Source organism: Pimephales promelas, chromosome 3, assembly GCF_988280905.1.
Source record: "Pimephales promelas chromosome 3, fPimPro1.hap1.1, whole genome shotgun sequence".
Lineage (NCBI taxonomy): Eukaryota > Metazoa > Chordata > Actinopteri > Cypriniformes > Leuciscidae > Pimephales > Pimephales promelas.
In genome coordinates, this window is record NC_142771.1 from 17,574,188 (window position 1) to 17,591,494 (window position 17,307).

Genomic DNA, 17,307 nt, shown 5'->3' on the forward strand with positions numbered 1-17,307 from the left:
GCATTAAATCCATACATTTTTACAGACATGCTCTTAAATATGAAACATTGCCTATATAACAACAACATGCATGCAAAGTGTTTAATCATAATCATGTTGTATTACCAACGGTCCTACTTCCTGGTTCATCTACTCAAGCTGGTGCCAATTAAGACGAATTTGGTGGCGCGCCTTAAGTCTAAATAAAGTTCTGGTCGAGGAAAAAAAAAACGGCAAAATTTTGTAAAATTGTAAAAGAAAAATATTATTTACCAGCTCTAAATAATGTAGGCTACATTAAACACCAGAATACATTCTTCATCCTAATTTCCTGTCACTTTGTAAATTGTCTTTTCCATTTTCTCTGGTGAGTCAAACAAACTTAACCAAAATGTTGTTTGAGATGATTAAAGACAAAGAACCAGAATCAATTTTCATTAAAATGACTGAAAATCCACAGCAGAAATTCAGGTTTAACCTACCACTGCTTCACCCTTGTAACTCTTGCTTTTTTAAAACTTGACCACAATGTTTTATTCTCCGTAATTCAATGTATTTTACCAGTAGCCTATATGAACCTTTATGTCATGGCTGTAAATCAAAATATTAATCTCTGTAAATTAAAATATTTCTTGCATTTATGAAAAGGCTCAGCCCCCAAGGCTCTTGACCTAAGGCTAAGCCACGCCCTCAAACGCGATGAGCCAATCACAGTGCGCAGCTAACCCAATACACTCTGACATTCTCTGCTTCCACGTCCATTGAAATGCATTGCAATTAGTCAGTTTTCATTCGTTTTTAGAGTCAGTGTTAACACAATGAAACATGCCAAATTGTACAGACATCATTTTTAGCCAGGCTGTCATACAAAGAAAATGATACACAAAGAAAACGCATGAAGTGAGGACAGTGAAATATTAGTAATTGACTATGTTGCACAGTCAATGTATGATTTTTTTTTTCTCCCCGAGAGCCTTTATAGTTTTTCTATAACCTTTTGCTGTAGTTTGCCTTTTTTGTTGGTACTTATAAAACAATATTATTGATCTGCTTGCATCGACACCATTGTCTGAGAACTGAACTGAGCTGGACGATGACATTTCTGGTTTTCTCAAGAGCGGCAAAGAGCGCTATATAAATAAAGGAGAAATACCTTCACAAAATGTAGTGTTAGTTCTTCCATCATATTTTAAAAATATAATATATATATATATATATAAATAAATATCAAAATATTTTCCTCATAATTTGATGGTTTAAGCAAACTTGAAGTTTGAAAAAAAAAAATAAACTCACATATCACTTTTGGCAACTACTGTCTGCAGCCTACGTTTGGTCAGTCAGTGCCACATGGCCTTGCTTACTGCACTGATGAGTCGAAGTCATCACCTGTGCACTGCAGCATTTTTCCAGTCAGCAAAAATGAAATTATTAATTATAAATGTTAGAGCATTTATTTGTAGAGTTGAAGAGGCTATTCGATTTCTTAAAGATGCGTTACACAAACAATACCTTGACTGATCAAACTTTTATCGTTTGATCAACTTCATCATCATTTAACTCCAATACATTATATTTTCGTTGAAAAGTGCGCTGCCGCCTCCTCTCTGCTGTCATCTTGTTACCACTAACTAGGTTAGGATATCTCTCCAGCACTCTTAAATAATTTAGGAGCGAGTCTTAACACTTACATTTATGAATCACACTTATATTTAAGTTTAGGAATAAGAGTAAAATTATGTCGTTTGGATTCAAGATGAGTGGCGTGCTCAATTCCTTTTAAAAAAGTTCAACCTGGGTGCTCTTCGGTCCAAGGTAGGACATCAAGGAAACAGTAGAGAAAAAAATCTCTGATGACCGAGGCACTCCTTAAAATGTCTTTATTATACAAATGACATGTCCTAAACGGACAAATTTAAAAAGCCCACGCGTAGCGGCATGAAGCCTTCATCAGGGCATGAATTATGTATAAAATTATGTCATTCTTGGAATTTTAACACACTTGAGACTAAAATTTTACTCCGAGTGGCTTTATACATGGCCCCAGATTTTTATACTTTTCATCACAGTTTGTTTTTCTTTTATTAAGAACTATTCATAGAAATATTCCTCTTTGGCAGTTGTTCTTAACCTGGAGGACATGGTTATCAAGATTGAGATCCTGTTGCATCTGGTATTGCTACAAAACACTTTAAAGAAAGTGATGGGGGCCAGGAGTAGATGATCAGTTTCAAAACTCCTTTTGTGTTCAAGAAATGATGTCTTGTGGGTATGGGATGACATTCGATTTGTTCCTTTAAGCTACTCAACCAATACTCCAAGAAAACGTGAAGATTTGTCATATGTGAAGATGCAGTGACTTCGCAGGGCATGGGATGAGTATGGTCTTATGACCCTGGGGGTTGCTGAAGGGGTTTCACTTCTGTTGCAGTGTGGGAGGAGAAAGAGTCAGGAAGGCACTTGGCGTACCCCACCAGCTCGTAAGACTCACGGATGTCTGTAAGGCCAAGCCAGAATACAATCCAGTGACCATTTACAAAACTGCCATCACAGTGCTTGAAATACCTGAGGATTTGAAAGCAGAATCAGAGATGAATGATGGATGGATGGATGGGCAAAAAATGGGAATCACAACAATGCAATGCTAAGGATGGGACACACCAGGGATTGATGGGGTTAGTGGCGCGGGATCTCCAGAAGAGCTTGCCCAAATCCTGACGAATACACTCCCACAAGATCTGGCCAGTTCCTTGACCTTGTTTACTGCTGCTGACCACAAATTTGTCCAGGTACGGAGTGCCGTTGTTCACAGGCTCTGTGGTGATTATAGCAGCCGCACTGTACCTACAATAACATGCATACAGGCACAGATTCAGTAAGCTTATATTCTAATCTAGAAGCTTAAAACTATGAGCATGATTTACCACAAGGGTGAAATGTCATTTAAAAATGTAATGTAAAGAAGTGAAGAGGGGTTAGGTACGTCAACTCTTTCCCTGCCATTGATTTAATTTTCAGACAATCTGTTATACGGTAGGGGGCGCTGTTAGGCATCTTCTGAAAGAGTACAGAATCTCCAGATCAAAACACAGCCGAAGTAGTTTCAGAAGTATTGCTTATGCACAAAATAACGTGATCATCAAAAATTATTTTGATGATCAAACCCCCCCCCCCCCCCCCAGATTACTACCCCCCTAAATCCCCAGTATGGGTAGGTTTAGGATTATGCAGCCTCAACAAAGTGGGTAATAATTTGGCAGGGAGTTCAAATTCACACAACACGAGATGTAGTCTTTGATAAAAATACTATTACTAATGCTATTATTACTACTACGAATACTAACACGTTAAAAACACAATTAAATAAAATATTAAACCTGGTCCTGGCTTAACTATGAAAATATGAGGTTTTCTATTGACTTTTCTCTCAACTTTTCCTTTACATGGAGCAAATTGTGACACTGGATCATTTTCTTTCATATTTTTTTTGGCCATACAGCATGTTGAAAAACATTTTAATTGAGGCTTGATGTGTTGAAACAACTTGTTCATACCCTTCAGACAAGTAAATAGAATGCAGTCTCCCCTTGAGGGATGATATGTAATCCTCTCTCAGGTTCCTCTCAAAAGATTTGTTTATAAGTGCCAAGAGACGGCCAATGTCAATGTCATCTAGGCTGTTGTATCTGTGAAGAGTAAAGATACTCACATGACATACTGGTAAATGATTGATTAAGATAAATGAACAGACCAGAAAAAACCTGTCATTCACGGCTAATCTTTGTCAGGTTTGACGTCATTCATATCAGATGACACACAGTGAACACAATATCTTAAATATTTGTCTATAATAATAACAACCACATATGGTGTAATTGTACAGTACTTCCGACTGAGATATCCAGCCTGACACCTGTGGTAAAAACTGCTTGTTTATTCTTGATTATTTAATGACAGACTAAATCTCTGACCGCTGATTGTAAAATATTGAAACCGTGATTATACACAAACATAGCTGCAAACAGCACTGTAAAATCGTCCATATGGTGGATAGTGAGACAATTTGAACTTAAAACATCGTAAAAGGGAAAGACTAAACTGCAAAAATCACATACCTGTGGATGGGATCTCCATTTTTAAACAGGGTGCCTGAGCCTGAAAGCAATACAGACATGTTTCCTTACATAGGTTTAAGAAATACAAACAGTTGAAACTTTGCTCTTTTTTTACTTGTCCAAGAAAATCTGTTATCATTAATCAAACTCTAATATTAGTAAATCTTTGTAAAATCCACCGCATTCAGCAGCTGCAAGGTGCCGTACTAGGCTACTGAATGCATTTTTAGAAATGACGGTGCATTCATCCCGCAGTTTATTTATGCGATATCCCAAAGTGTGCATAAAAATAGGTGGATGGAAAATGTTACCAAAACAAACCCTCGTCGCCAGTTTCTGCTAGCTGTCTCAGAGTCACACGACCTTTGACTTTAATGAGAGAAAAAGAGCAGGCCTACATATGAGTGTCATTTGTCTCGGTAAGTGTGTGTTTTCTCCCTTATCTCACCTTTATGGCTGAACAGCTCAGTGAGAAGCGTGCCAGCTGAGGTGAGTACGGCCGAGCTGTCAGCTGGCAGCAGGTTGAGCAGCTGTACAATGGTATTGATGCGTCTTTTCTCCATTTCACTCAGCCATTTCGCACAACTCAGGCCTGGCAAATCTCCCGGCAGTGACACTAAACCCAACACCTGAGGAAAAAAAGCAGACGATTTCAATTAGAAACAATTTAGACCATATTTTCAAATGTGTATTCATTATATGCACATTTATATTTGAGAAAAATAATACTTAAATAGAATAAAAAATAGAGAAGGTATTAATACCACCCAGAAATGTAGAAATTGTAACACTGCCACCTTGTGTTCACTTTACGCTATTGAGGAAACAATCATTTCTTGAACACATTTCTGCCGTTAAACCATTCTATTGAAATTTAAAGCTAGACAGTTAGGGCAGACTAACTTTGTTTGTTTCGTGGACAGACGAAGCAAACAAACAAACAAAAAGAGCTTTTCGGCAGCAAACACTTATATGGGTGTAAAAAAGACAGGGATAAAAAAGTACCCCATGTGTAAAATAAAATACTCTGCTGTATCTTTAATGCTGTGGGCCTAATTTTCTGCCAGAGGTCCTGGACATCTTTTTCAGATACAGGTACAGGGCATCATGGATTTGATCTAATACAAACAGATAATAAAAATCAAAACTTGACACTCTGTGCTAGAAATGGTCATGGTCATGGGCAAAAGGACAGGCTCAAACTGTTAAAGAATGGTTTGGAGGGAGGATGAAGAATCATTTTCCACCCATGAATTGGCACCTCTAAGCAGAGAGCTTTATTTCAATGAAAGTCTTTGGGATGTGCTAGAGGAGACTTTACATGGAAATAAATGTTGTGATGTTATGGCCATGATCTGTCTTCTTATATGGTTAAATAAGAAATGTAAAGCTACACACTTCAATCTTTTAGGGTTTGATAATAATTAGTATTTGCCCATATAAATCTAAACAGCGATAATGTTGATAACAATAACATTATAACTTTTTCATATTTACAGAGGAAAAATGTTTGTTGTGATTTTTTAAATATATATATATATATATATATATATATATATAATTTTTTTCACAACAAACATTTTTCCTCTGTACAAATGATTCAGCAAAAAAAGAAAGAAAATTAAACATTCTCCCAATATCAACTGCTTTTTCCCACCTGCAAATTTCTTAGATATAAAAAAAATTCTCTTTATTACTTTTTATTTTTATATATTTTATACAAATTTACTGACATTTGATGAACAGAAATGGAATGAGTCTGTGAACAAAGGGAGGTTTAATATATAACAATTTCCAAAGCAAAAACGTGAGACGGGTGGTGGAATGGGGGAATGGGGGGGAAACGCAAGGTCTCAAGACATGTTTTTTAAAAGTTAAACTGATTTTTACAGTCTTTTTAGAACATCTAAGACAGTCCTACAGGGAGACTTGGTGGAAGAATAAAGTAACATCTCACAGCATTAATCTGCTGCCGTCCATGAAGATGATATGCACTACTATAGGACTAAAAGCAGCTGTTGGACACCAGATTCTGACTGCTACTTTTGATATCGTTCATCCACTCATTATTCTATTTCAGTTCCTCAAGTGTCAGTAAAATTTGTTCAGTTTATGTTTGTTCTGTGTGAAAGGCATGTTCATGTGATCAGGTACCCTGAGCCTCTTTCTGGTGTTTTTCAGTGTCCGTAGAGCGATATCTTTACTGTCCTGAGTTAATGGAACTGTTATTAGGGCTGTTCCATAGGTGCATGTGCAAAAAAGGTTTATGGTTCATTGAATAAGCATGACTACGGAAGTGTATTGCATTCACTTGAGGAAACAAAATCTACTCTGTTTTTCTGAATCAATGAGTTAATTGAATTCTCAGAATTACGAGATAATTTTTCATGGAAAAAAGTTTTTGCTCTGTTTTTTTTTTTTTTTAAATAAAAAGTTAATTCAGAAAAACAGAGCAAAAACTTGTAATTCTGAGATAATCAACTTGTTACAGAGTCGATTTGTTTTCTTCAAGTGAATGCAATACGCTTCTGTACATGACAAACATTGCTTAAATTGTACAAATTTATCTTTAAAATATGGTATCCTGAAAAAGGGACATTTAAAGTTTAGCTGTGCAGGTAAACCTTACTCCTCTGGCCTCAATACACAAACACACATACACAAATGGCTCCATTAATAAAATTAAGTAATACAACGATTTCTTGTTAGTCAGATTCACATATTACTATAATGTACCTTGTGGTTTTGGTTACGGAGGCCCCCTGAGCTGTTCAGGAATATGACTTTCTGAGGCTGCAGTGACAGCGAGACGGCTGCCGTCACCTGGATCGAGCTGAGAACAGAAGAACGACCGCCTGCATCGCGGCCCACGGGACAGACCAGCGGAATGACTCTACAGTCCAGAGTCCACTGCAGAAGAGCTGAGTCCACAACAACTGAGGGACCACTGCTGATAGAGGACACAGAGACAAAGGGTTTGTGTGTGTGTGAGAGAGAGAGAGAGGAGACTCTGATGTGTACTAGATGGAGTCCATCCAGGGACACCACGGCCCATTTACACAAAGGACGATAACAATATAGGCCTAGTTTTAAAAATCATTCTAAATATGCAGAATAGCATAAATAGAGTCCCCATTACAACTATAACAATAACGGCAATGTCGTTGGAATCACTTTTAGAATTTTTTTTTTTTTTTGATGAACAATAAAAACATTGACATCCATTCAGAATCCACCCGTCTATAAAGCAACCAGTGCAAGCATTTAAAGAGGCAGTGGCAAAACTCCAGTGTGCGTTTATATTAAAAAATGTTATCGCGCTTGGTGTGAACGGGTCTTGAAGTGGTTTCTAAACCTGCTCTCATCCTGAGGGTCCTGTAGTTGTAAGAGGGCCTCTGAACTAAAGAAGGGCATCACATTGGCTGAGTTGTGCTGAAGTGCTACTGTTAAAGCCTGGCAATGTTTCACCATCACAGTCCTGGCGAGGGAGGAATTAGTCCCAGTTTTGTCACAGTCCTCTTCTTCCATCTCGGGAGGCAATCCCATCACCACCACGAGCTTCATATCCATTCGCTGCAGGAAGGAGAGTCCAAAGGCCAGGCTCTGAACCATCTCACGACTATCAAACACTGACGTGTCAACCTGAGGAGGACAACACGGATATCAGCTTCGGATGTCTATTTGAAATGTCATGACCCAAGGAACAACCGCGTGTTTCAGCTGCCATTAAGGTTTTTACAAAATACCTACAAACACAACAAACATCACTGTTATTTATCATTTAGACTATGTTGGAAAGAGTCCGCTTCTATGAAGAGCTCAGATTTCTGCAGCGTATTGCATCCTACCTAAGGTTAATTTAGTTTGACCAGTGATCCTGAAACAGAAAAGGGCTTCAATTGTCTGCAGAGTCAACAAACCCACTGAAAGGATATGAACACTCGTGCACAATTTGAGCAGCAGCATAGATGACAAGTCGGTATAGTCTTCACATAAAATGTTCAAGTTTGGCTTCTGATTAAACCTGGTTAAATATGCCACTTGAGACTATTTAACAACATATATGATTTTTTTTAATTGATCAATAATTATACAGGCCTATGTAGCTGTTTATACAATTAAAATAAAAATGACCTGCATTGAGATTTTAGTATTTACGCAATCACTGTGAAAAATATTGTTGGATTAACTTCAAAAATGAAGTAACCTGGCTGAGTTAAATTTAAGTTCAATGAAATAGACAAATTTAGTTAATACAATAAAGGTGATTGATTTAATCATCAGAAACTTAAAATATTACGTTATTTGACTTATTAGAAATAATGTTGCAATTACAAATAATGAAATATTTTTTGACAGTGTATATACATATGAGTTATGGTCTTCACATTGAATTAACTTAAATATTTAAGCACAGATAAATTAATATGCATTTAAAGTTGACTCAAATTTTCCAATGTATATATTGTTGCATTTACTTAAGAACAAGAAGTAAAATATTAAAACAAGTTATTGCTTCACAAACAGCTTGATTAAGGTTTGATCCCTTACATTTCACAGCTTAACTTTATAGGCTAACCACATGAACAAAATACATTCATAACTGTTTGAAGAGTCAAAGTATTAACTAGCAGTATAAAAGTATAGTCTTAAATTGTTATTTTATAAGCTATTAAGAGTATTAGGTTGAATTGGATTAATTTTAAATGAATCGATTTAAATATATATAAAATACAAAAATGCATCAACAATATAAGCTAATATATTTTCAATATAAAACAAACATTATTATACTACAATTTATCAATAATTGAGATATCAGTTATTATTGTTATTAAAGCTCTTTTTAGAAAAGAGCTTTAAAAAAAGCATATAGGCCTATAATATAGGCTAATTCGTCAAAAATTGTCTTGTATATTCTTACTTTGGTCTTAATACACGCACCTGCAATACTGCAAACACTGGAGATAACCCGGCCCGCTGAAAGTGTGTTAGCCAGTACCGAGCCTCACGTGGATCACCTCCAATTTGATTGAGAAAAGCCTTGACATCTCTGTAGATCAGCGTGCGGTTGGACCAGAGGTTGAGCTCGCTCGGGGAGGTGTAGCTGGGGAGCTCCTGTAGGGTCCACGCCGGGGTTCTGCTGCCGTGTCCCGCAGCACTGGCTGACCTCAGGCGCAGGTTCGCTGGGACTAGTCTCCGCTGATAATGACCGCTTCTCTGCTGACTCAGGGCTGACGGTTTCGTCCAAAACTGGTCGGCCATGATGACCATGGCCCTGCAACCGGACGAACCGCTGTTGACTTTGGCCATGAGTTGTGCAGAGGAATCTAATGGCCCCTGTAGCTTTACTGACCACAGATTTGGAGGGGTGAATATGGTCTAGGCGAGGACACGTGGCTGAATCAGCTGTCAGGAGCTCCCGTGTGTGCAATAGAAAATAAATTATAACTAGTTTAATTGAAATCATGCAGTGCAACATATGCTACGATGCTAAATAAATGTAGGCTACACAATAATTTTTTGAAGAATGATACTCTGCTATTTTTACAGTAAGGAAAATTGGGGGATAAAGTTTATATTTACAAAATACAATTATGTTGTAAAACTTGAACTCATGTCACCCGAGCTGCCCACAAGGCTATTGGCACCGAAGATAGGACATTACTTTCAACTTGACTGCAATGTTTCCAATGCATTTTACCTGTACATATAATGTATGAAGCTGTATGAAGCATATACTGTAGCATTTTCAATTTGCATATTAGCTAATATTTAGTTTCACCCTAAACATTTAGATTCAACATTTATATTTATATTTAACATTTATATGTATATTTAACATTTAGATTTAGATTTAACATTTAGATTTATATTTAACATTTATATTTAACATTTATATTTAACATTTAGATTTGGATTTAATATTTAGATTTAACTATTTAAAATGTCTCTAAGTTGACAAATATAGATGTAAATGTGCTAAAAAGTGACCGTCAAAAATTCATACCAGTTTTTTAAACATAGATTGAAGCTAAATGTGACAAAATGTTGTTATTTTCAGAGTTAGCCACTTTACAAACAGCGCCCCATCTGCTAGCGCTGACTGCCAGGTCATTACTTCTTGCATGTAGAGGAGACGGAGTGCATTATGACACCACAGCCCATTTACACAAAGGACGATAACAATAGGCCTAATTTTAAAAATCATTATAAATGTGAAAGAATAGCATGAACAGAGTCCCCATTACAATAAGAGCAATGTCGTTGGAATCACTTTTAGAAATGTTTTTTTGACGAACAATAAAAACATTGACATCCATTCAGAATCAGTGCAAGCATTTAAAGAGGCAGTGACAAAACTGCAGTGCGCGTTTACAATAAACAATGTTAATGTGCATTGGTGTGGACGTTAAGTTATCATTTATAGTTATCTAGCCTAGGTGTATACGACTTTCTTCTTTCAGATGAATAAAATAGGAGTATAATAAACACCCTGACGCTTCCAAGCTTTATAATGGCAGTGAATTGCACCATCAGTTTGAAGCTCAAAAAAGAGCATCCACCCATCATAAACAAACTCCACGTGGCTCCGGGGGATTAATAAAGGCCTTCTGAAGCAAAGCGATGAGTTTGTGGAAGAAAAATATTTAAAATTTTATAAAGTTCAATAACTTGCTTTTGGCCAAATGAACATAAGGATTCAACTTAAGTGGAAAGCGCACTTTTTGTGCTTGATTTAGTACTTGTTTTAAAACAGATCGATACAATAACCTAAATGGCTTCCGTGCAATGATACTAAATCTGTATCATGAAATTATGATTTGAAAGTTCAATAGTTTTGAAAGTGGTGCTTGAGGAACCATGCACATTAATTGATGTATCATCCTTTGACAGTTGCAGAGAATTAAGCTTTTAGGCTTTACACCCAACCAGAAGGAAATTAAAGTAACAGTCCGTTTTGGGCTTACAAGGACCCATGATGGCTTTTGGCAGAATGTGTCCTTGTGTCTTTTTGACATGGTGGCAGAAATGACTACTGTAGTAATGAAATATCTTCCTGGTGATCACCTCTGTTTAGCTGTAGATCTTTTAACTGTTATGCTGACATAGAAGCCTTTCTAAAATCCTTTTCATGAGGTACCTTCGTACACAAATACTGCATCTAAAGTCAATGCGCGATAAGGCAGCAGGCAAGTCACTGCCTAAGTTTTCAGGCGCAGGCGATGAGTTGTCAGAAGCGGTTAGTAAATACAATTTAAATGTATCAATATATTTAGTTTTTATTGTACTACGGAACATAATTATTAACATATCCTATTGAAACAGTATAAAACATCAAGATTACCACTAAGGGAAAGACTTATGTCATTGTTAAGACGAGACGAGCGCGAGAGAGAGAGAGAGAGAGAGAGAGAGAGAGAACAAATCAAAAGTAAAAAAAAAATATATTAACAAAATAGCTATGCCATTTTATGTAAAGGTAATGATAGAGTTGAAGGTAGCTTTTGACTTTGTAAGTGGCAAAGAGGATGTCTAGTTGTCTACTGTAATATAATTCATAACACATACACAACCAGGTTAGCTAGCACAGATTGTAATCTGAAAACATCCCATATTAGAAAGATTTACATCAGATTCAAGTTACCAATACTTTTATCCAAGTTTTGCATTATAAGAATCTCAATTTCAATCACCACATCAACTGTCGGGAAAAGAGGCCAAAGCAACTGTATTTTCAATCTGTATTGTCCTCCTGTGTAATGGCGCTTTTCCACTGCATAGTACGGTACGGTTCGGTTCAGTACGCTTCGACTAGGCGCGGAACAGTTCGGATCGCTTTTCGTTTCCACTGCAGTAGTACCCCTTCAAAGTGTGTGGGACTGATCGTTATTTGCGCGCACCTCTACTGCCATGACATCATCTTAAAAGCGCCACATTTTCAAACCCACAACACAGGAACAATGGAGACTATCGAGGGGATGATGTTCCTGATTCTCGGTATGTGGTTGTTTTTAACTGCTAGACGGAAAAATGTGTTTAAAATGAGGCTGATGGCAGCAAAACAAAAATACTGCTAAAAAAGTGTCTCGTGTCGCAAATCCAATGACGCTAGTAGTGACGCTGGTAGTGACGATTCTGTCTGACCAATCAGTGATCTGCAGTGTTTCACGTCACATTTTAGTACCGGTACGGTACGCTTGGAACCTCAACAGACCAGGTACCATTTAAAGCGACCTGAAGCGAACCGTACTGTACCGTACCATGCAGTGGAAAAGCACCACAAGTGAGACGTACCGAACCGAACCGTACCGTACTATGCAGTGGAAAAGCGCCTTTAGTCACCTCACTGCTCTTGCGGTTCCCCCTCATTCTGTTCCCAGTATTTTCTCTTGCGTTTTCTCTCCGCCATGACCAAGGCACCAAAGACAGTCACGATCACAGTAGCAGTGATGACTAACACCGTAACAGTCTCAGCCACACACAACTGGCTGTCCACCCAAGCCAAAGAGGCTCCGGCAAGCTGCCAGGGCTCCCGACATGTTATGTTGTGATAGTCGTCCACAAGGAGGTGCCTCACACTAAGCAGCTTGCTGAAGACACGGTGCAGGTCGCAGTCACAGTTCCACGGGTTCCCAGCCAACTGCAGGTGCGTAGCAGGCGTGTGCAAGCTCAGCAATGTCTTGAAGTTCAGGTGTTCCAGATGATTCGCCTCCAAGCCCAACAAAGAAAGACTGTGCAATGGTGCTAGTGCATTTACCTCGATCCGAGAGATGTTGTTGTTCCCCAGGAGCAGAACTTCCAGTCCGGGCAGCATGGTGAAGGATCCGTCTCGCAGAACAGCCAGGCGGTTCCCTTGGAGGTAAAGGTGGCGCAGGCGGGACAGGCCACGGAACGCGCCAGGTTCAACAGATTGGATACGATTGTGGCTGAGGTCCAGCTTCACAAGGTTTTCCAGATGTTCTAGGCCTGCAGGTTTCAACAGCACCAGTGCATTGTGGTCCAGCCGCAATTCACGCAGGGAAGACAGACTCTCAGAGAAATTAGGAGGGATCTTAGTGAGGTTGTTACGACTCATGTCCAACTTCTCCAGATAGGACAGAGAGAAAAAAGCCTGTGGGGAAACAGACATTTGGTAAACGTATACAGCAGAGGTTGAACGACTGCACATTTTTTGAAGTCGCTGATGACGTCATTGATGCACAAATAAGCCTGAACCTTGAGCTGAGGTCCCGTTTACACAAAAACGCTCGCGGGTGAAAACGTAAAAATATTTTATTTGATGTGCTCTTCCTTTTTTGGGGCTTAAAAACGCAAAAAAGTGAAACCACCCTCCAGAGTGGAAATCTTAAAAACGCTCCACCACTGCGTTCCAGTGTAAAGGGTAAAAACGCAAAAGTCTGCTAGACAGGGAAGGTTGTACGCAGGTGCACGGACTTGGTGTTGTTGTCTGGCAGTGCTCCACATTGTCACCTAGCTGCCTGGAGCACACACCACATAAAATTTTACACACTTTTGCGTCATCATATGCACACCCATAACACTCGTCTAAACGCAGAATAAAAAGTGACAACGCAACGCCACTTTTGCGTTTTCTCCCTCAGATCGTTACTGTGCACACAGCCTGAGACTCGAACGCATGTTGCTTTGTGCACAGCAATGGCATACGACACAGCGCTGCCCACTACTATTGCTCCAACATAACAGCTTATTATTTATCAGTTTTTTTGTCATTGGGTCATTATATTTCTCACAGATTTCTGCTCTTTCTGAATCAGATACAGATAAAGTAGCAATTTTGTAATAATTTTGGCCTGTGTTTTAGTTTTGATTTTGGCTTCCAGCGATTATGAAAACATGATTCCGCTCTCCGTTCCTTCCTTTAAAGCGGTGTGCTGGTGGTACCCATACCTAAAATCCAAACAAGCCGCATGATCTAATGCCATTGAGCGGCGAAAGAGGAGGCTTTCTGCCTGTGCGATCCAAGATGGAGAGAAACACGGACAAGTACAGGCTTTGGGCTTCGTGTGCTTACATGGACAAATACATGCAAAAATGTCAAAATGTCTGTTTTGGGTGCTTAGTTACTTCAGTGACATAACAGCGGGGAAAGTAATCAAATGCTTGTTAGTTTAGGTCTTAAAGTGACAGCAGCCTAATAAACCTTCTGCTCTCTCTGTCATTTAAATGTTGATCAAACAACAAAAGAAAATGAGAGAAAATTCAGGCTCTTCTCTGAATAACATTAGTAACTTTAATAAGAATCATTTTTTTTAATTTAATTCATATTGTGATGATTATGGAACATTTTATTTTTTAAATTGTTTTCCATCTGATTACTTTTTTCCATTTGATAAATTGAAGTGAGCGTCCGAGTAAAGACTGCGCGAGCCACACTGTATCCATGCAACTGACAGCAGCGGCAAAAAGCGCTCGGCTTGATTTAAAAAACAAAACATTTTAAGGCTAGATCTCTTATTTAAGAGGGAACTAAATTAATGGTCTGCTAGTTAACTGGAGATGTTTTATTTGAATTAGGTACATCCGTGCCTTAATGTTTCCAAAAATGGTGAGTACAAAAGGACTAACGAAATCTGTTGGGGAGGCGTGCCCACCGAAATCGACGCCTATATGCTAACGTTAGCTTTTACAAAGATATCCTTTAATCCTTCCCTAGGAAAAGTGTTGAACATCTTCTGGTCAGGTATGACAAATATTTTAACTTTATGCCAAAAGTTATTAGCCACAATGAAGCCAAAATGACACAATGAAGCCAAAATGACAGTTGACATTAGCACGAACGGACAGCGACTTAAGCACGTAGGCTATACTTGTTGTTTCGCACTTCGCAGTAATGTTTTTATTTTTGGTAACGCACAAACGTATTATTGTAAACGTTTTTCCACTAAATAATAATTCATTTTATTAGCATAAAATGAAGAATCTTTAACATCCCATGAAGGGAACATTTTACCTCCACTAAATATTTCTTAAAATGGTCTTCGCACGACAAAAAAATGGTTCTTTCAAGTTAGGTTAGGTCCCCCTTTAGGAACCTTTATTTTAAAGAGTGTAAAGAACAAATAGTGCAAAGTATGAAAAGGTTCCCTGAATGTTAAATGTTCTTCAAGGAATATGGCCATAAAGACCTTTTATTTTTGAGTAGGCTTAGGCTATAGCCCATGGATTTAATAAATGGTCCTACCTGCGAATGAAGAACCTGGATGCTGCTGTCCGAGAGCACTAGAATACGTAAAGACCAAAGGCCAGCGAAAGCTCGACTCCGGATCTCCGTAAGCTTGTTTCCTCCAAGGTCTAGGAGCCAGGTGCCGTGGGGAAGTCCATGTGGGATATCCTCAAAACCCCTGGCATGGCAATCCACCAGATCTGAGTGTTCATAGCACTGGCAGAGGTGACACAGTCTTGAGCTCCTCGACGGAGAAAGAAAGAGTAAAAGCATCGCGACAGAAGGCAACATGATGTGATGACAGATTCAAGAGATCTACATGGAGCAAAACGTGAAATGTTTGATCAGGACCATTCACGGAACCTCAGCTTTTGGAAGAGGAGCGAGATCTCTGTGATAAACGGAGTTGCATTTGTTTCAGTATTGGAATATCAAAAACAGACTTTTACAGATCAGCAGAATATTCGCAGTCTGTTTCAGTGCAGCTGAAATGTCTGTCAAAAGCACTTAATCGCCTTAAAACCATATGCGACTCAATTTATAAGCCCCACACGGTCACAGTGTGTGGACTAGTAGAAGCATACAAATAATATGAGTAAAAACAGTTATAGTCTAGGCTACTGTATTCATTTCCTCCACTTAATAGCCTTCTTGTCAGCTTCTCAATTACTCCGGCTCCACACACACTCTTTTTTTTTACAGTCTGCTCCACACCAAGACAGGCAGCAGACAAAGTGATGGGAAGACAGACTCACTTCCGCGAATCGGTTCTTTCAAAAGAACCGGTTAAAAACAATCAGGGATTCTTATACGTTTTATAATGACCTGCTGCACATTTCTGTTCACCGCAACAGAAACCGCTACACCCATTATTCAGTAAAAAGTAGGCTAATTTGAAAAGAATCAAATTATTTGTGCTTAAAATTTTGTTTGTTTTAATAAATCATTTGAATGTATTAAAATTTGATATAGGCTATTTAAACATGACTACATGTTTTCATTTACTCAAAGAATGTGGTAACAAATCGTGTAAACATTTCCAGAGCGGTATTTGTAACAGTCAATTTCAAACGATTTAAGCGAAAGATTCAAATGAAAAGATTCGACTCAAAAGAACAATTTGAGGTCACTCTGGAGGGCAGGGCAGGGCAGTGGGCAGCTGTCACATTTGGTCAATCCAATAGCCTACGTTTTAAACCACGGATATACTTGTAGGCATATAACGTAGCCAACTTTGCATTTTCTTTTTATTTAAAAATAACTTTATATACAATTCGTAGTGTCCAATGTGATTTAATTACGCACAATAACCTCAGCCAAATTCGTGGATGTTTAAATTTAGAAATATATCAATGCCAGACGAGAGATTATATAACACAGAATTACTGCTTTAAATCCCCTGAATTTAGTCTCAAATGGATTTTTAAAGGCGCAAGCGGATTACGCAATGGTTTCAGTTTTTAACCCATTTTGAACGGATCCGTCTTATATACCGACTTAAAGAGACAGTACACCCGAAATAAAGTCATTATTTACTCACCATTAGACACCCATAGTCTGCTATATTTTTTAAAGTTATGCACGAATGAAAGCCTCCCTTAGTCACCAATCATTTTGTTTTTTATATGACAAAAAATAACATCAATGAATCTTGACTTAAACAGACAGTCCCTTCTATTATTTCTGGCGTTTCCTTTTTTGTTTCAAGTAAAACCCCATTACATTTGGGTTAACGTGCCAATGTGGCTAGCAGTCCCAACACCCCAACACCATGTGCGATGTGGGGCAGGAATACGAGATCATGTGGGTTTAAATAATGCATATGTTTGTACATGAATAATTGAAAAACCCTCAACATTAATCATTCATTCCAGTCAATGGCATATTTTGTCTGTAAATATTCATTCAAACTCATTAAACGGCAAGGGATCCCCTTTGATTCATTGAAAATGAGTCACCATCTTATTCTGTCCCCATTATGTTACCATAACATAATATGGGGTTACTATTAAAGATGCAGTGGAA

General features: G+C 38.2%; 2 protein-coding genes across 3 annotated transcripts; both read right to left on the reverse strand.

Annotated features, from left to right (window-relative positions):
- Positions 1-1,844: 1,844 nt before the first annotated feature.
- Positions 1,845-9,459, reverse strand: nags (N-acetylglutamate synthase). Of its 2 annotated transcripts, none has more exons than XM_039685841.2 (8): positions 9,039-9,459; positions 7,450-7,736; positions 6,831-7,041; positions 4,543-4,723; positions 4,095-4,134; positions 3,534-3,665; positions 2,641-2,823; positions 1,845-2,544 (listed from the first exon to the last, which is right to left on the reverse strand). In XM_039685841.2, the coding sequence occupies exons 1-8, from the start codon at positions 9,405-9,407 to the stop codon at positions 2,367-2,369; spliced, it is 1,581 nt and encodes a 526-aa protein (XP_039541775.2). In that variant the 5' UTR covers positions 9,408-9,459; the 3' UTR covers positions 1,845-2,366. The 2 variants fall into 2 exon arrangements, with proteins under 2 accessions (XP_039541775.2, XP_039541774.2); XM_039685840.2 differs by having other exon boundaries at positions 6,831-7,044.
- Positions 9,460-12,353: 2,894 nt separating this feature from the next.
- LOC120489927 (uncharacterized) lies at positions 12,354-15,751 on the reverse strand. Its single transcript, XM_039687180.2, has 2 exons — positions 15,301-15,751; positions 12,354-13,209 (listed from the first exon to the last, which is right to left on the reverse strand). Exons 1-2 carry the CDS (start codon positions 15,571-15,573, stop codon positions 12,442-12,444), a joined length of 1,041 nt encoding a protein of 346 aa, XP_039543114.2. The 5' UTR covers positions 15,574-15,751; the 3' UTR covers positions 12,354-12,441.
- Between the last annotated feature and the right edge of the window lie 1,556 nt (positions 15,752-17,307).